General features: G+C 53.4%; 1 protein-coding gene across 3 annotated transcripts in view; it reads right to left on the bottom strand.

Moving 5' to 3' along the window:
- Positions 1–3,311: 3,311 nt before the first annotated feature.
- Positions 3,312–19,171, bottom strand: part of ADCYAP1R1 (ADCYAP receptor type I) — a 61,308-nt gene continuing 45,448 nt past the window's right edge. The window contains exons 14-17 of one of the 3 annotated variants that reach the window (XM_043463263.1): positions 14,414–14,497; positions 10,914–11,043; positions 9,451–9,492; positions 3,312–8,230 (exon numbers count right to left, since the gene is read on the bottom strand). In XM_043463263.1, coding sequence (XP_043319198.1) covers positions 8,042–8,230; positions 9,451–9,492; positions 10,914–11,043; positions 14,414–14,497 — 445 coding nt within the window. In that variant the 3' untranslated portion in view covers positions 3,312–8,041. The remainder of the gene's footprint in view (positions 8,231–9,450; positions 9,493–10,913; positions 11,044–14,413; positions 14,498–19,171) is intronic. The other 2 variants (XM_043463264.1, XM_043463266.1) reach the window with 2 other exon arrangements.

The raw sequence follows: 19,171 nt of genomic DNA on the forward strand, positions 1-19,171 counted from the left end.
TAAGTCACTTCAGTCATGTCCGACTCTGTGTGATCCCATAGACGGCAGGCCACCAGGCTCCCCCGTCCCTGGGATTCTCCAGGCAAGAACACTGGAGTGGGGTTGCCATTTCCTTCTCCAATGTGTGAAAGTGAAAAGTGAAAGTGAAGTCGCTCAGTCGTGTCCGACTCTTAGCGACCCCATGGACCACAGCCTACCAGGCTCCTCCATCCATGGGATTTTCCAGGCAAGAGTACTGGAGTGGGGTGCCATTCAAGAGGCCAAGAAAAACTATCTTCATATGAGCATCTACAAGACCACATCCTAAAAGTTAGAAGAACTCTTGATGACTGAGTTTCACACATCCAATTCTTAATCTTATATCTAGCATTGGGCTGGGGAGAGGGGAAGGGGATGTTATCAGAAGAATGGCTATGACAGGCACCCACCAGGGGGCAGTCTAAGATAGTTGAGAAGTTCAGAAGCTCCTAAGTTGGGTTCACTCGAGGACAACTGACAAAAATTAAAAGACCAAAAAAAAAAAAAATCTGAACTACATCATCACTGTGATGATCCTCCAAATTAAAAAGAGATGAAATAACGTAGAGGCCACAAGGGAGCAGAATCCACTCAGGAAACATAGCCGTGGGAGAGAAAGAAGGATGGAGGAAACCAGAAGTGACACAAACATGCCCTCATGCCTCACACTTCACACCAGAGTAGGTTCCTGTGAGTGGGTGTAAGCAGCTCCCTCAATTCTGACTGGGGACGCTCGCGAGGTATTCTTTGGTCCAGGTTGGAGACTGCATCCTCCAGTTTGTTCGCAGTGGGACAGTTCTCAGTTAGCCTCCAGTTTCTCACAGTGTGGACGAGCTCAGTGACCACCACCTAAATTCTGAAAGACCTGGGGTTTTGAGACTATGGCAAAACTACTGTTTTCCAGCCAGCATCCATTCTCTCTCCAAGTTTTCCTAGGAGGGGCATACCATCACCTGTGTTGAAATGTGGCCGTGTGGTTAACTGTGAACCAATGAGATGTAAGCAGATGTGAGGCTTCTTCCAAAAAGAAAATTTCAAAAACTAGAAGGAAGGACCTTTTGCCTTGTTCTACTCTCCCCTGAGTCTGGAGACATCCAGATCTCCAGGAGACATTCTTGGACCATGAGGTGCCTTGAGCCTGGAAGTCATATGCTAAGGATGGAGGAGCAGAAAGGGAGAAGCTTGAGTCCTTGGAGAGACCACAGGGCCACTGTACAATTCTGGAATGCCTCTTCTGGACTACTTTGATGTGAGAAAAATTAAATTCTATCTTCTCAAAGTCACTTTTCATTGGAGTTTTTCTGCTATAGCATACTGAACTCAATCCTAGTTGAGTCAGAGATGGTTTTATACTTACTTTAATAGAAAATAAATGGGAAAAAAGAAAATAAATGGACATTCATGGGCTGATTTTCTCTTGGAGATTTCTGCTTTTGGTCCTTAAAACAGTGGCCTGGGAAGAAAAAGTCAATTAAAGTTCATGTTGTGGATGTTCCTGCTTGTCCTCCCCTTAGGGGGAAGTTAATCACTGTCAAGCTCCAAGGTTTCCTAAAAAGGGCTAAGATGCCCAGCTCCTGTCCTCAGGTAGAACAGGTAGAACATCTAGGAGCTTCTTACAATTGCAAATTATCATGCCTAGCTCAAACTTGGATCAGAAATTCTGAAGGTGGGCCCAGCAATCTGTATTTTATTAACCTCCTTGGTGATTCTGATGCATGCTAAAACTTGAGAACCACTGAGTTCCCAAAAGGAATTGCTCATATTACCAGGAGCAGAGAGCATCATCAGGAATAACTAGGGTTGAAGGTACACTTTACTGGGTCTGGGAGAAAAGAGAGCTGGAATAGTTGATCAACTGGGGGGAATGGATAGAGGAAATAGGATTTAATAAGTGCTCATCTGAACTAAGTCTTTGGGTGATCTTCACAGTTGCCAAGAAATTCAAGTCTAAGATGGAATTCAAGCCTTTACTTCTTGAGTGTGACCTCTCTCTGAGAATGAAACACGTAGGGTCTCAATGCATCATGGTCACATCGGTGAGAATATTTTTCTAAGCTCTAGGAGAATCATCTGTGTGGACCTGGAGAGGAAAGAGCAGGGGTGACCCCAGACAGCAGAACCAGCCTGCCCCCCAGCTGTGCGGCACACCCCCACCAGAGACCTGGGAGCTTTCAGCGAGGAGTCTGTCTGGTTGTAGGAACCATATGCAGGTGGGTTGGGATTTATCCTTCCGTTGACTTGACTTCCTCAGAGTGGCCCACCTGAACACTGGAGGGAGCTGGCTCTGCAATTGCCACAGATCTCAGGCCTGTGGTGGTAGGCATTTATCATTTCAGGACTTTTAAGCACCATTGTTAAATCTAGAAATTCTCCAGATACATGAGGCTGACCTCCCCAAGGTAGAACCCAGAAAAGTCAAATTTCCAGCCTCATTGGAGAGAGAACACAGCCAGTCTGATGGACTCATGTGAGACTTGGATTCAGACATGAGCAACTGGAGGCAAAGGGGTTGGATGGGGAATTGAAGCTGCTAGAGACAGTGACAGCAAAGCCATTTGCTATCAAAACTGGTCACCGTGAGGCTGGTCCCCAGCACGGAAGAGCCATCCCTGGGTTGAGAGCAGCAGCAGCGGTCAACAGCTCTGCCGTCAGTTCCAGGAGACAGGAAGGCCTGAGACCCTTTTCTGGTTTCCCCAGCCTCAAAAGAATTCTACAAGCTGCCCGATATTTCTTCTGCTGAACTCTTTTTCTGATTTATCAGCCAACATGACCTTCTGTTGTTAGAAACTAAAAAGTCTAATATAACTATGGGCATTGGAACTTGTGAAAATCAATAGAAACTCAAGGAAATGGGGGTTCCATGGAATTGCTTATCTGTTTTGGCGGGGCTGATGATTTGAAGCGCCCAGAAACATTAGGGGTTGGGACTCTGGCAACCTGTGGTTACCTATAGTGCTAATGAAGCGTCAGTTCAGGCAATCTTTGGGGATATTCGGGGGCCACTCTCATAAAAAAAACATACAAATAAAGGCCATGCGGCAAGAAGGACTGTGAGGTAGGCTGCTTCCATTTCCAGGAGCCCCCAAAACATCCAAGTGACCTTGATTCCGCTCAGGTTGCATGATCCTTGCAGGTCCTTTTGAGGTCAGGACTTTACTTTTCCAAGTCCATTCTAAGCTCACTGGAAAAGGCCACAGGACCTTGAAGACTGGATTCCTCTGGGGGATCACACTTCCTCCCCTTCCACCTCCCCTCCTCTCCGCCCTCCACATCTGCCAATTACAGCCACCACGAAAAATGAGAAGACGTTTATTGAGTCATCTACAGCAGTTTGACATCCTTAAAATCCCGGACAAGGCTGTGAGCACAGCAGTAGCAGTGAGGTCTGTGGGGCTTATCTTTATTGTGAGAGACGAGACCCAGGTGGGTGCAACCCCCACAGCAAGCCTGAAGTCTGGGCTGCCAGTGGCGTCCCCACTCTAGCCCTCACAGGGGCAAAGCTACAGAAGACAGACATAAGACAAGACACACAAGGCCAAGCATGGACACATCCCAGGACGTCGAGTTCAGGGGAAGGAGAAAGGCAGGCACACAGCCTACTTGAAGGATGTCCCAGATCCTTGAAGGATTCTCATGGGGGTGGCATGAAAACACTGACATCACCCAACTGGGAGTCTCCTCATTCTATCTCCAGAAAAACCTACCAGCTGATGGGAATAAACCTGGAATTTCTGTGTCCATCAGAGCCCACTGGCCTTCCCCTACCCCCACCCCCCACCCCCCGCCAAGTGCTGGTGGTTTTACAAATGAGGCAAAGGTTAATCCAGGAGGGCTCAGAGCAGCTGACAAACAGCATAGGGTCCCCCTTTCAGAGGTCTTCACCCCAGAAAGAGCTCACATCTGTGCAGTTTCCCTTTTACACAGCAAGGCATCTCACTTGAACCTCACTCCTGACCTGTGGGTCAGACTGAAAATCAGGTCCTCCCGTTTCTCAGATCAAGAAGCAGAGGCCCAGAAAGGCTCAGCCTTGGAGCACAGGGCAGGTGGTGAAGCCAGGCTGGAACACAGGTCTCCCGTCATGACACCGACTCCACGCTCCTCCGGCAGTCTGGAGTCCTCACAACCTCCATAGCCAGAGTCCCTCTCCTGCGCAAGGCTGAATGTTTTCTGGTCAGAAGCTTTATTGGGTGTCTTGTTCTGGCTCACGTGCAGGGCAGGCACACACATCAGCAGGCCCATTTCCCCACTCGGGTTTGTAAAGCATCCTGGGTCCCAGCACGGCACAGGCACCACATTAAGCCCACCTGTCAGTGTTTTCTCAGCAGCCCGAGGGGGAGGCTTGACCTGCAGATTGCCAGATTTCCTCCCAGCTCTAGTGCTCTGTGAGTCTCCCCAGAGATACATGAGGAAGGAGTCCAGGCCAAACAGCAGATCAACTGCAGAGCCAGGAGATGCCCAGGTCCCCTATTCCCGGCTCAGAGCTCTTCCAGCAGGCATCCGTGGTCACTGGGCCCCAAGCAGGAATTTATGATGAAGTACTCCCTGCTTTGACTCTAGGGTGGCCTTGAGTGGGTCAAGAGTACTCAGAGAGTTACAAAGAAAGCCTCTTCAAGCTTTCCTCCTGGGAAGGGAGAGTGTCAGGTGAAGGCGGTGAGTCAGCACTCTTGGTGGGTGATGACGGACTTGGGAGTATTTCGAGCCTTGAGCCTGGCTCCAGCTCTCTGGTCCTGTACCCCAGGGAAGTTGGTTCAGGGAGGGGTGGGGGTTAGAGATGGAATCACTGAGGGCCACTGGGTGTGTCGCGTAGGGTCACAGAGCTGCCCACGGAGACAGAGAAGGCGGCTTGGCCTTAGGCATGGTGGGGAGTCATGAAGTCTGTCATGCTGGGAAACACCAGAGAGGCCCTGAACCCCTATAACCACTCTCCAACTCCTCACAGGCTCCCTGACAGGCTCAGCATCCTTTACTTGGCGACCCGTCTCCCCCAGGGCTGGAGTCTCTCTCCTGACACTGCCTGTTCCTTGAGGGGACAGTCGTTTCTTCATCCCAAGGAAAACAGCCTCCCCTGGACAAGTTCTGTCCTTCAGGATTGCACAGAAAAAAACAGCCCCCTTACAGAGACATGGAGTCGGATAACTCTGCTCCTCTCCAGCCTGGCCCTTCCCAAGGCCCTTCAGCCCCTCATCCTTCAACATGATCCCTACCTGTTCCAGGCCCAGGCAAAGACTGCAGTCTTTGCCTGGAGCCATTCCCAGTAGATAGCTGGTGTTTCGACAAGAATTTCAGAGATCCAGTGGGCTACACAAACTGTCTAGTCTTTTGGCCCATTATACAAATTTGAAAGAAAAAAAAAAAAAAGGTCAGAGAGGGAAGGGTTATACCCAGACCTTACACTATCCCCCCACTGCCGTGACCCTGAAGGACAGCTGCCTATCCTCCTGGAGCAGTCAAAATACATCAACTGCCTCTGCTCGCAAGGCTGGCAGGCATTTGTTCAGAGGGAAAAACCAACCAACAGGAACCTGGAGCCTCTACGAGGATGTGGGCTCAGGGCTCAGGTGGCAGCCTGGCATGGGGATTCGGGGTGAATTTTGTTTTTGCTGTTTTGTGATGATAGATGTATAAAATCAAAGCCTCCTCTTCATGGTGAAACAGGCCTGCTGGTGGGCATGAGGATGAAGAAACAGGGTCCACACTCAGGGACTGCTCCTAGGATCTGGGGGGAGCTGTTGCCCATCCAACCGTGGCACCCTGGCCCGGCCGGGACACGGAGGAGTCTGCATACGGTGCCACAGGAGCCTGCCCGACTGTCCCTGGCCTGAGCCTTCCCTCCGGGCCGCCAGCTTCCACTGTGGGGTCCAAATGGAAGGGACAAGTGTCCCTTTTCTAAGAAAGAGAAAATATACAGAACTCCTCCCTCCCTCCACACGTACACAAACACAGACGTGTCAGAACCATAGGCGATACACACAACAGTGATGAGTGCCCTTCTACCCGCCTTGGCTTTGAACCGGAGAATTACTGGAGCACAGAGCCAGGAGAAGCCCTGGGAGCCACCTCATCCCACAAATGCAGAAACTGAGGCCCAGAACAGGGAGCGCTACGTCCACAATGTCAGCCGCCTGAGCCCAAGTGGGACAGATGCTGTCTCTCTGAACTGAAGCCTGTGAATCCTTCCAACCTGACAGGAACAGGTCTCCCAACAGGGCCCTAAATGCAAGGTGGCCAGAGAACAGCCCCTCCGGTAATACACGAGGCACTCAGACAAAGGGAAGGGTGTCACAAGGCAGGTGCAGGATGGAAGGGCTGCCACATACCCCATGGCCAGCCTGAGTTGCCAAGTATGCCCGGGCAGGGCAAGCAGGCCGGTTCTCCCTCTTTATATGGGGCTCATCTCTAAAGCAAGCACTAAGCCCTTCCCTAGTCACTTCACAGGCACTGAGGAACAGGTCCCTAAGCCCCTTGGGCCCCTTCCTCTTCGTAAAGCCAAGCAAAGCAACATTCCCCATCCTCCCAAACTCTCCAAGCATTTCAGAACACAACCACAAAACAAGCCGACAAAACACTTGGACAGCAACCCCACAAGCTGATACAAGTGAGGCGGGTCCCACATAGAGGCCACGGCGCTCTAGCACGTTACTCCACCTTCCCCGAACCTGGCTCTGCCCCGTTTTAAATTCTCAGGCCGTGGTCCGGTAACTTGCAGCTAGACAATCAGGACAGGAGTCAGGGTGCAGTCACCCCTCCCATCAGCAGCTTCTGCTAACAGGCATGGTGGGTGGGGTTTCCCAGCTCCCCCTCAAGCCCTAGGACACACTGGCGTCCATGCTGACTCAGTGGCCAGAGGGAAGTCTCTGCAGAGGTCTCAAGATTTCAGTAGCTAAACCCAAGTCGGAGGCTAACTGGGGCTCCTCATGGTCCATGAAGGTGAGCGGGCATGAAGCGGAGCCCCAGTCCTGGACTTGGGCACATGGAGGTGTATGGTGCTTCAGAATTCACAGGAAGGCGGCTGGTTCATCCTAGTAATGGCTTGACTTCAAGGGAAATGGGAAAGGGGAGGGCTTGGGGGCTCTGTGTGGTAGGTATGGTTGGGGAGCAGATTCTCTGAGGCATCTGTCTCTCAAACTTCTGCAAGTGATGCCTGGGGACAGGAAGGGGAGGAGGGAAGCTTCCAGAAGAGCCCTTGCCTACCTGGAGTCGGGGTAAAATAATGAAGGTGGGGAATGTCTTCTTTCATGGATCCCTCCAAGCTCTTTGCAGCAGAATTCCACTCACATCCACTTTTCTGGATCTTGGCAATTTTTTCTTGGGCCAAATGAAAAGCACCAGAACTTTTCTCTGGCCTTAGCGCTACATCCAAACTGAAGTCTCTGAATGGTACATCCCTGGAGCTTTCCTACTGTCTGATGCCCAGGAGCTGGGCATCTGGACAGCTGGACACCAAGATGTTGGGTAAGCGTGGGTCTGCCGGCACCAAAAAGCTGTCTGGCCACCCAAGCTGGACTTCCGGTAACCTGGGGGACTGGACCAGGCCTGAAAAGGGCCACGGGGTGGCAAGTAGACTCAGAGTCCAGACTGAGAATCAGACACTGCAGGAGGGAGCTGTCAGGCAGGCCCCAGCCCAAGGCCCCCAAAGCCAGGTCAGCAGCCTCAGCTCCTGGGAGGCCTCCCACGCAGGGCCAGGCGATCACTGAGGCTGGTGGGGATGGGGTGGGGGGATCTGGGGACCTGCTTGAGGTTAGCAGGGACCCTGAGGAGAGGGGGAGGGATGGGATGACTTTCCCAAAATTAAGGAGTATTTACATGTCTGGGGTCAGGGCCCAGGGGCCCACAGTGGGTGGGGCCAGCGCCAAAACAGGGAGGCTAGACACCCACCTGTGCCCCACATCCTTCTCCCACCTCGGGGGGCCAGGCGCCCAGCCCAGGGCCTGCCCGAAGGGAGAGAAGAGGCACAACATGCGTGGGCTGGCACCCGACCGTAGCCCCAGCCTGTGTACAGAGGAGAGGAGGGGGCAGGGTGGGCTCAGGTGGCCAGGTTGTCGGCCGGGAGGCCAGACATGCGGATCTGGGAGCTGCTCTTGCTCAGGATGGAGAGCTGGGTGCCCCCGTTCACCCCACTGCTGGCCAGGGACGGGTGCCGGTGCTTGAAGTCCATGGTGAAGTAGCGGTTCACCTTCCAGCTCCGCCACTTCCGCTTGATCTCCGCCTGCACCTGCGGGTGGCAACTCAGGCGGTCACTTCCGGGTGGACACCCTCTCACACCCCACCCGCCCATCTGGGCACCCTGGGGCCCTCCCAGGAGGGCACGCCCATTAACAGCAGCTGTGGATGAGGATCTCCTGGAGAGCTTTAACAACCCAGATGCCCAGACCATTCCCCTGAACCGTGACACCCAGATCTCTGGGGTAGGGCTCCCACATGTTTTAAGGCTTTCGAGGGGATTCCAATATGCTGCTAGGGTTGAGGATCACTAAATAAAGCACCCTTCTGGGTGAACTCCCAACACATTGCTCTCAGTATGGTGCATGCGGGGCAAGCCCAGTGTCAGAGTCCACATGCCAACCTCCTCCAGCCAACACCTCTGTGCGGCACCAGTACCCACAGCCTCCAGCTCCAGCTCCCACTTCCACCACTGGCCCTGACAAGCTGCTTGGACTTCTTGTTTCTCGCAGCCGCTACCTGCAGGGCCCTGTCTGTCTCTCTTTATCCTCATCTAACCCCTCTGTAGGTTGTCTGAGAAAGTCTTATTTCTCAGATACAAAATCAGGGGAAGCCTGCCACAGTCATGCAGCCAAGACCCAAGCGCTCGGTGCAATGACTTCTGCCCACTCTCCAAAGCCACCCACCCATTCAACGCCCTCTCCCATCTCAGCATCTCTGCTCTGGTTCTGCTCAAAACATCATCCTAACAGGCTAAAGCAGGAGGCCTGACAAGGGAGTATTACTAGAAGACTCCAGGCCTCTCCCCAGAATCAATCAAGTCCACTCTACAGGGGACAGGTCTGAGCAGGCAGGCTGGCGTGCTGGGGCAGTGTCGAGTATTGGACAGCTCCCTGCTCAGCACCCCTGCCCAAGAGCAGCTTCATGAACTGTAGGTACCATTTCCTGTGGCCTTGTCCTTCCTCACTTTTAGTTCACCTTTCCTAAGGTTTGTCTTAGGGTGAGCCCTCCCAGGCGGGTTTGCACGCAGAAGTTGATGCATTTATGGGAAGGTCTCTGCTCCTGAGGCTGGGCCTCAGCAAACTGGGAGGGAATCTGGCACCAGGAAAGGTGGTGGGGTTGGGGGGAGGCTGTCATCCTCCTCCTATAGGTGCTGGAAGTCTGCAGAGCCCTGGTCTGGAGGATCAACCCTGTGTGGCCAGCCAGTCACACTCCTGTCTGCTCCCCAGCAAGCTGCACCTCCACGGCTAAGAAAGCCGGGATCTTACTTACCTCTCCATTCAGAAAACAGTAGAGAACAGCCACCACAAAGCCCTAAGGCGAGAGAACAAACAGAACCTGAGAATGCTAGCAAGGAACCTCCCACGTGGGGTGTGTGGGAGGCAGCAGGAGCAGGAGCAACACCAGGAGGCAGAAAAATAAGCTGACCGAGATGTAAGCACCTGCCCAGAAGCCTGCAGTAAAACAATCAAAGTTCTCCACCGAGATGGCCACACCCCTGAAGCCAAGTGGCTGGTGGCAGCATTCCCTCTCACCCACAGCCCTGGCTTTGGATCCCACATTCCCTTGCTCAAATCCTTCCCATTCTCAAGGGCCAGCTCTGTCCCACTTTCTAGAAGAGGCCTTCCCCACATACCCCAAAGTGTTCTCCAGGCTCCCAAGCCAGCCTGCAAGCCCCCTGAGGGCAGCACTCCTTCAGGACAGAACAGCCCTGTCTTTATCCTCCACCACCTCCCCACTCTGTTGGCCAGACAGCTTAGTACATGGAACACACAGAACACCATGCAGTTCCTGGTACCTAGTAGGTGTTTGGCTCTTCTACATATATTCTTGATTTATATTCTGTGCATTTAGAATTCCTGTGCTAAAGAGATAGGAACCCAGGCTCTGACTCCCAGTCTGGGGCTTTGCCAATAAACCCCTCAGCCTTGCCAGGCTAAGAACCTGATGAGGTAAAACAACTGAGTTAAAATGGGAGGAGGGAGAGAATCAAGTCAGATACACAGAATAACTTTTCAACTATCGAGGTCAAATACTCCTCTAACGAGCTGGGCTTGGGAGAGGCATTGTATCCTAGGGACATTCAAGGAAGCCAACCTTGCCTTCACTGACCCACTCATGCACCCATCTGTTCACGTACTCACTATGCATCCTTGCACTGACTCACTCTGCTTCACTCACTCATTTACAGCCCTGTCTGCTGATTCCTTCAAGAACGGACTTACTAGTCCTCCAGTTTTCTTATTCCCTGGATCACTTATTTATGTAACTGTGTGTTTATCCCCCTGTTCAGCTCATTCAGCTCCCTGGGACCAGATTCTGTGCTGCGGACCTCGACCTGGATAACTCAGAGCTCCAGGACTCAGAGGAGGAAGTCAGATGTGGACAGAGAGGTCTCTTGAAGACACTCCACCCATCCCCAGGGCTAACGCTGAGGGAGAGGGAGCTGCTGTCTGCTGTCTCTGATGGCCCAAGGGAGGCCTGGCTCAGGACTCCCAGATCACCAGCAACATGAAAGCACTGGCATGTCTTCTCACGGAAACCTAGAGGGCAGATAGTACGAAGGGCCCTCCCAGGTCTCTTCTAATCTAGTACTGTTATTCCAGAAGGGGGAACTCAGAGCTGAGTTTAGGTTAATGACTTAGGACCACCAACAAGGCAGAGGCCAGGGACCTGGCTCCCCACAAGCTCTTCCCTCCACACACACACACACACCACACACACACCACGCCTACCTGGAAGGAGCCCAGCCCCAGCTCAAACACGAGTCTCTCCCTCTTGCTGACGTTCTCCGGGGAGAAAGCAAAGACCGTGTAGTGGATTCCAAAGAGTGGGATGAGCAGCAGGGTGGACCTGGCGAGCCGTCTGTCAGGAGAGAGCAAGCCGTCTGCTCCGGGGGCTGCCAGGGCTTGGGATTGGAGCCGTGCAGGGCAGAGAACCACAGTCTCAGCCCATCCTCTCCCCCAGCACTGGAGCCCCTGCCCATGGACGCCCTCAGGATTCTCTCCCAGGGTGTGGGTCCTGGGGGAGATGGTCAACAGAGCCCCAGCCTCCAGAACTTCCTGGGAAGTTCTGGGGATGCCTCCCTCAGTCTGCGGGGTGACTATCCCTCTAGGCCACACCGGTGTCCCGTGGAACCACTGAACGTGCACAGGTGAGTATGTGATTGACAGAAACCTCTCTGGGGAGGTGTGAAGCCCTCTGCAAAACTGAAGTCAGGGCAAAATCCTGCAGTAGGATTTGGACAGACAACATGATGCATCCTCAAGCAAAACAAACGTTTTTTAGCTCTGAAAGGAAGCTCTCTGTGCCTGGAAAGAGCAGCCCTAGGGGACCACAGAGACAGTCAGCTTCTCTGAGTCTGGGGTTAGCCAGGGATCCTCATGGAGAGGGGTGGGGAGGTGCTGACCACTGGGAGGATATGGGCCCAGAGGGCAGAGCACAGAGGGAGACTCATGGGAGGGATGCTAGGAAGGATTTACTGACTCTGAACGTAAACAACCACCATCTAGCAGGAGGAACCTGCCACCTGGGAAACTGAGTCAGAGGTTGTGAAGAAAGCTTTCTGCAGGGGTGAGAGTGGAACAGGGAAGAGAGAAACGGCCCTAGGAACATCACTACCCGCCTGCGGCCAGCTCTCCTCGGTTCTTCTGACTGCATCTGGCTCCTGGGCCCAGTGGGGTGGGACTGTGGTCTGAGAGGGTGGGGTGCAGAAGCCATGGGAAAACATCAAGAGGAGGCATGGTGACGTGTATTCCTGTGGGTCCTGCCCAGGGCAGGGGGGCACCCAGAGGGTCTCCAAGAGGGGGACCTCATCTCCACCCACCCCAGCAGACTGGTTCTCTTTGGGCCTCCTGGAAGAGCCAGCCCCACCCTGCAGGTGCAGTCTGCCTCCTGGGGCCCTCTGAGCTTCAGCCTCACCCTCTCCTGGCAGAGGTCAGTCCATGAGGTGGGCAGCAGGAGATGGGGGCAGCCCTTTAATCTGGGGCAATTACACCAGGTGCCCTCCCTCTTCCCGACCCCAGCCTTTCTGGGAGAGACTATTCCACTGAATGTGAGGGCTCCAGATTTTCAGGAGAAGCAGAGTCCACAGAGTCTGAGTGACGCCTACTCAGAGGGAAAGGATGGGGAAGGGGAAGAGAGAGAAGCAGAGGGGAGGTACATTAAGAAAGGGGAAGGAACAGCCTGGGGAGACCTCCAGGTGGATCACGGCTCAGTCCTGGAAAAAAGCCCCTCGACGGCCCAGCACCCACCAATTTTCCACATGCTCACAGGTAGCAGGTTCTGCAGGAGCCTGGGGGTGCCTGGACCAGAGTGGGGGCCAACAGGACCCCACTCAGAGCCCGGCCGTGGTCTCAGAGCGCCCTGGCCTCTCACCTCCCCTCTCCTCTCTCTGTCCTCTCTCAGAAGTGGCTCCTTGATGGCAGGGGTGGTGCTTCACTTATCTGTCATCTACCCTGGCCAGCACCTGCCAGGCATGGGGCCCGTGCTCAGAAAGTGTGCATCCATGAAGGTACAACCACACAGGCCTGAGATGATACACCTCAGGGCCCTGGACACTGGGCATGACCTGGGAGCCCGGGTCCTGCGCATCTCCAGGCACCCAGAGCCTCGCCCCAGAGGACAGCAGGGAGTGTTGGCTGAAGAATGAAAAGCAAAGCGGTCTGGAAACACAGGAGCATGGACATCTTGAGGGCCCCTCTGTGACCCTGACTAAAGAGGTTACTTTAAAGAGCAGCTTAATTGAAGAAGTTGAGGAGGGAAGGCAGCTGGCCTCCTGTCTCCTCTCCCCAAATGGGTCTGTTTCCAGGGATCTGTCTGTGCAGTGTGACAAGTGAAAGTGTTAGTCGCTCAGTCATATCTGACTCTTGTGACCCCCATGGACTGTAGCCCGCCAGGCTCCTCTGTCCATGAGATTCTCCAGGCAAGAATACTGGAGTGGGTTGCCATTCTGTTCTCCAGGGGGACTTGCTGATACAGAAACTGAACCTGGGTCTCCCACACTGCAGGCAAATCCTTTACCATCTGAGCCACCAGGAAAGCCCTGGAAATCAAAAGGCCAACCCTCTCCAGCATTTGTGGTGGCAGTGGATGGGATGGGTTCAGTATGTGAGAAACAAGCCTTCGGGCGCTTCCCAGCCCCTAGCATCCCAGAGTGCAACCCAAGGGCCCTGCCCTCCCTCCCCTGCAGCTCTGCGAAGGCCCAGAAAGAATGAGGGACTTCTGCCAGCGACCCAGGCATCCCAATGACTCCTTCTGATAGATGCAGCAGTGGAGGTGGATGAGGAAGGCCCTGGGTCTCAGAGTTTGAGGACCTCTGTCCTTCAGAGTGGGGACCAGAGGAATGGAATGGGGACATATGGTTTGAACCTTAGAACCCCTCTTTGGAGAGTCACAGAATCACCCTATGATCTCATTAAGCCAGAGAGACAGTGACACAGGCCCTTAGCCTCTGTCCTCCTACCCCAAGGAGGCATCGATGGGCAGAAGAGGCCTAAGAAACACAAGGGAGAACTTCCTACAGCCAGAGACACCCAAATGACAGTGGGATCCCCCACTTAAAGGGCTTTCCAAATAGGGGCTGAAGCTCCAGCTAGAGATGCCTCGGGGTCTAGTGCTTAGGACTCCCTGGGTTCAATTCCTCGCCCTGCCAACTACTGGCCTTGAGTGAGTCATTTCACCTCTGTGCTTCAGTTTCCTCATCTGTAAACAGAGGATAATACAAGTACCCATCTCAAAGGCTTGTGTGGGGAGTAAGTCACTCAGCACGCGAAGTGTGAGTGAGGTGCCTGGGTGAGGGTCCCGCCCCCCGCAAGAGGACAGTCTAAGTGAATTCAAGCTCAAGGCTCTTAGAAATAATCTGACAGCTGCAAAGGCTGAGAACCCAGAGAAGTGGGGGGTTGGAGGAAGACCACGAGTCGAAGCAGCATCGGCAGAGGCTTCCAAGCTGCTTCCTCCTTAGAACCAGCTGCACACCCCCCAGCTGCTCCCATGACGTCCACAGCCCCATCCCCACCACCTCCCCTCACACCCCAGGCCACAGGGTTGCAGAGAACTCATAAGACGCACAGATGTCAACATGCAACAGCCGGGCAAGGGCTCAGGGCTGGAGGCACAGGCTCACTCCCCACTCTCCTCCAGCCTGGGCAGACAGGAGCTGCAGGTGGAGGCGGCAGCAGCATGCGTCCCCCTCCCATCCAGCACACCCGGCCACAGCCACGCCACGCACACTTACAGAGTAATGGTGGACAGTTCTGACATCTTGCAAGAGTGCTGCTGAGCCCGCTGTGGCTTGCAGTAGCATTTCTGCACGCAGCTGCTGGGTGTGACAAGATCAGCATTTCTGTCAGCTGGGGGCATTGGGCTATGAGAAACTGAGGTGGGAACTTAGAGCGATATGGTTCACGGGGTGGGTGGAGCGGCTTGGGGTGTAGAGACGGAGCAGGGGCGTCACATGGAGGAAGCTGAGGGCTGAGATGCGGTCAGCTCTGGACATAGAAATACACACACCCCTACACATACACGTGTGCACACAGACACAGGCGTACGTGAGCACTCACACTGGGAAACCAAAAGGTGGTGGTGGGGTTCACGGGAGAACTTGTGTGTTTAGAAGTGGGGCCTGGCTGGGTCTCAACACGGGACCAGGAGTGGTCTCCAGAGTTAGCTCCAGGCTCGGGGCATAGCCTTGCCAGATATCCCATGGCAAGACAGGCAGCTGGAAACCGCTGGAATCAGGCCAGTTGTGGGCTTGCTTGTGAAAACCAACTGGAACATCCACTGGTCATCCCTCCACCCTCTCCCTCCTCTGCCAGCCCCTTCCTCTGACCGAACCCTGAGCACCTCAGTGTGGGCCTAAGTGGAGAAGAGGTAGGATGGATGGAGAAGATGCATGTGATAAATACTACACATACACCATGTAAGTTGAAATGAAATGAAAAATCCAATTTCTGAGTGGCCTGAGTCACACCGCAGCAGCTCAACAGCCACAGGTGGGTAGTGGTTCCCAGATTGGGTGCATTGCCAACATTGCTGAGGGTTCTACTGCACAGCGCTGGCTAGACTTCTTCATAAAAATTCAACAGGCAGGGACTGAGGGCTGAGGGGACACCCTTCGGGCTCTGCTCCACTGATTGCAGAAACGAGTCACCTTAAGGAGCCATCCACAGGTTGTCCCAGGATGCCTGTCCAGCTCTACCTGTCCCCGGGGGAGACACAGACCTCTGTCTCCTCAGAGTCATTTCCTCAGAGAGGCTCAACTTCCACCTCTTCTAGCCCCTCTCAGTCCTGCTTATCCTGGGGCTGGCACAACCCATTTTCTTTCCCCATCCCTGCCAAACATGTAAGAGATGGAGTAAGAGCTGTGTCATCTTGTCAGACTGCAAAGGAGAGGCCCATTTCACACAGCCTCGTCAGGCACCGTGAGGCAGAGCTCCTAGTAGCTGCTGGTGAACTGACAGACCTGCAGGGGTCTGATGCAAATGAGAACAGATACGCCCAAAGAGCCCAGACCTGTGGCATTCATGGATTTGGAGTGTGTGATCCCAGCTCTGTAAGAGTAAGTCTGAAGGTCCCTCACACATCATTTTGCTGAGGTGGACAGCTGAATCACACATCATAGATGAGGCAAGCTGAGGTCCACCCAGCATCCCGGCCTCAGTCAGGTGTGTGGTTCTCCTTTAATTAACAACATCTTTCACTTCAGGCCAGATTCTGAGATGGGTGCTACTAGATCCTTCTACAGATGAGGGATGGTATGAGGCTCTGCTATCCAGACCAAGCATCAGTATCACCTGAGAATTTCTTAGAAATGCAGAAATTCAGAGTTTCAGACCTACTGCCTCAGAATCCGCATTTCAACAAAATCCTTAGGCAATCCCCCTGCAAATCAAAGTTCCAGAACACTGTTGTGAGGAAGTCATGTATCTGAGAAGTTTCTTCATGTGCCTCAGTGAATATCAAAGGTCTGTTTCATGTACAAAGAGACAGATGGACACTTAAGTATGTTTTTCTCAATAATTAAAAGAGCTTAGTTGGATATTCAGAAATGGAAGCCATTCTAGTCTTTAAATCTATTCTCTACCTTGCCCAGATTGAAACATTGACTACTCTCGCCTACGGCAAGTGGCCTCACCCCTCAACCTTGGCCTAGGTGAGCCACAAATTTCAGAGTCAGGGAGCCTGAGAGCCCAAACCTCACAGGTCACTTCATACATACCAGGCTTAAACTCTCACCCCGAACTCTAAAGCTTCAGCTGTTCTCCTCCGAGACCTCTTCTCCTTGAGTTTCCAAGTTGTCCCTATTCTTTCTGGGCCCTGCATACAGTAAATATAGGCCCTCTGATTTCTTCAAATGTTGCTAAAGGCCATTTAGCAACAAGTAAGCTGGGAAATCACACCCCAGTAAAGATGTGTGTCTCTACAGGGGAGGCAGGGAGGGTGGATCAAAGGGGACACCTGATGCCTGGGAGAGCTCCCGGGAGAAGGGATGAAGTTAAAGGATCTTCTTCCCAAACACCCTCCTTCCCCCAAACCTCCAGTGACTGTTCAAAAGGATCCAATGAAAAGAAACCGAAAGGAAAGAGTGTGGCAGAAAAGCCAGAGACAGGCATGAGAAAAATGTCCAAATCACTGAAAAGTCACTACAATTAGTGAAAAAAAAAAAAAGAAAAGAAATTCAATCAAGAGGAAGAGATTAACCTGGGTGGGATGATCAGCTCAGTTCTGATTTGGATCCAAGGGAGGATAAGCAACTCAGACAAGGATACCAGGTGGAGGCGGCATAGAGAGCAGCACTGTCAGCCTGAATCAGAAGGCAACAGACCCCTACAGTGGGTGCAAGGCTGACACCCACATCTGGAGGTCAGGGAGCCCTGGCTCCCAGGCCTGGTTCTGCCACAGCTTTGCTGGGTGTCTGCAGAAAGGTCAAGCACTGCCATCTATAACTCAGGGATGTAGCACATGGTTTCTTCTGAACTTGATTTGGTCTCAAGCTAAATAAACTCCACACATGTTGTACTGCCTTTTGTATGTAAGGCTGCCTGGACTGTAGCCCCCAGATATTAGACAGAAACCCCTGCAGGGGAACCTTTTGTAGGCAGGATCCTTGTCTATCTCATCCTACTGATCCTACTGGTCAGCATAACGCTAGACACACAGCAGGCCCACAGAATGTCGGGACCTGAAGTGAACATTCTCCATAGGGTCCCTCCTGCTGCTAAGATGCTGTGCCCCCTCAGAGCCTGGCCCAGTCCCCAGAGAAGCATTCCCCACCACACTGAAACTCCAACCAGAAGCCCAACTCAGCAGATCTTGGAGTTTCCCTGACCTCCCTCGTTCCCCCCACCACTGAGGACCTGTCATCCCCCTGGGCCTCGTGCCTAACCTGTGGCTTGGGGACCTGAGCTCAACAAGGCTTTGTTTGGCCACTGACTTGCTGATCTTAGGTGTTGCCACTTTCCTTCTCTGGACCTCAGTTTCTCCACCTGTGAAATGGGGGCAACCATTCCCTATTGACAATCCATAACAGGACTGTGGTGTTGGAGAAGACTCTTGAGAGTCCCTTGGACTGCAAGGAGATACAACCAGTCCATCCTAAAGTAAATCCTGGGCGTTCACTGGAAGGACTGATGCTGAAGCTGAAACTCCAGTACTTTGGCCACCTCATGTGAAGAGCTGACTCACTGGAAAAGACCCTGACGCTGGGAGGGATTGGGGGCAGGAGGAGAAGGGGATGACAGAAGATGAGATGGCTGGATGGCATCACCGACTCGATGGACATGAGTTTGAGTAAACTCCGGGAGTTGGTGATGGACAGGGAGGCCTGGCATGCTGCGATTCATGGGGTCACAAAGAGTCGGACATGACTGAGCGACTGAACTGAACTGAACTGAACAGGAGTTGTTAGGATAGGGTACTCCTAGCTAGAGGATGGGGAGAGGGTGTTTTGGAAGGAGAAGACAGAGCCCCATGTGAACTGGGAGCCTCAGGCTGTGGGCTGAGTTCCTGGACTAAGAGCTTCCTGGCTGCACTTCTGCCTAGACAGGGAAGAGTCTGTCTTCAGAGGCGAATGTTGTGCCTCTGACACTGAGTAGGTCACAGCCCTGCTGAGCTATGTACTACATCACAGAGTCTGTCCTCCTTCCCTTACCCCAAGGGGCCATGAAGCTCTGCTCTGTGGGGCCCCTGAGGGGAATAAAGATGAGGTTTCCCTCCCTGACCCAGACTCAAGAGGCGGCTTCAATGCCCATCTGCAATGGGGAGACCGCTGGGAATAAAGCCAGCTCCCCGCAGAGACAGGCCTGAGATGCTCTCAGCACAGAAACCTCACCCTCCTTTTTCTGAGCCAGTCAGCTTCTCACAGAGGTAAACTCTGGTCCCAAGAAAAGGAAGGCTAACCCTGACCCCAGAATGGGGCTGAGCCCTAACCGCTGTCCTCAAACCTCGTTGAGCCTAAGCACAGGCTTAACCTGGACCCAGACCCACACTCCATGCCTGGCCACTCCCCAAGTTCTGAGCCCAGCCACTCCTTCTCCCAGCAGCCAGTGGGAGTGGAGGTGGCTCAGGGCTGCTGCCCCCTGCAGGAACCCCAGCCCCCAGCAGGTCCTCTGAGTTGGGTCTGGAGGACCACTTTGGTCTCCAGAGGAGGCAAACGTCATCATCTGAGCAGCTGGAACAAATCTACAGGAAAAAGAGTGAGTGTGGGTTTGTGGGCATGGGCAGGAGGTGCTCTCAGTTCCTCCTGGGGACTCCCAGGCTTAAATTTGTTCTGGGAACAGAGGGAAAAACCAGAAAATTGTTGTGGGCAGATCTGAAAGGATCTCAGCCCAACACATAACTCTGGGGACCAAGGGGATTCAGACACAGTTCTGAAATCTCCCTCTCCCATCACATCCTGCCCCATTCTGAATTCCCCCATTGTCCCCTCCTCTCCCCACCCCGCAGAAGACACCTCCCAGCTCAAAGCAGTCCGGGTAGGGCAGTTTTGTACAAG

This window comes from Cervus canadensis, chromosome 3, assembly GCF_019320065.1.
Source record: "Cervus canadensis isolate Bull #8, Minnesota chromosome 3, ASM1932006v1, whole genome shotgun sequence".
NCBI classification, from domain to species: Eukaryota; Metazoa; Chordata; class Mammalia; order Artiodactyla; family Cervidae; genus Cervus; species Cervus canadensis.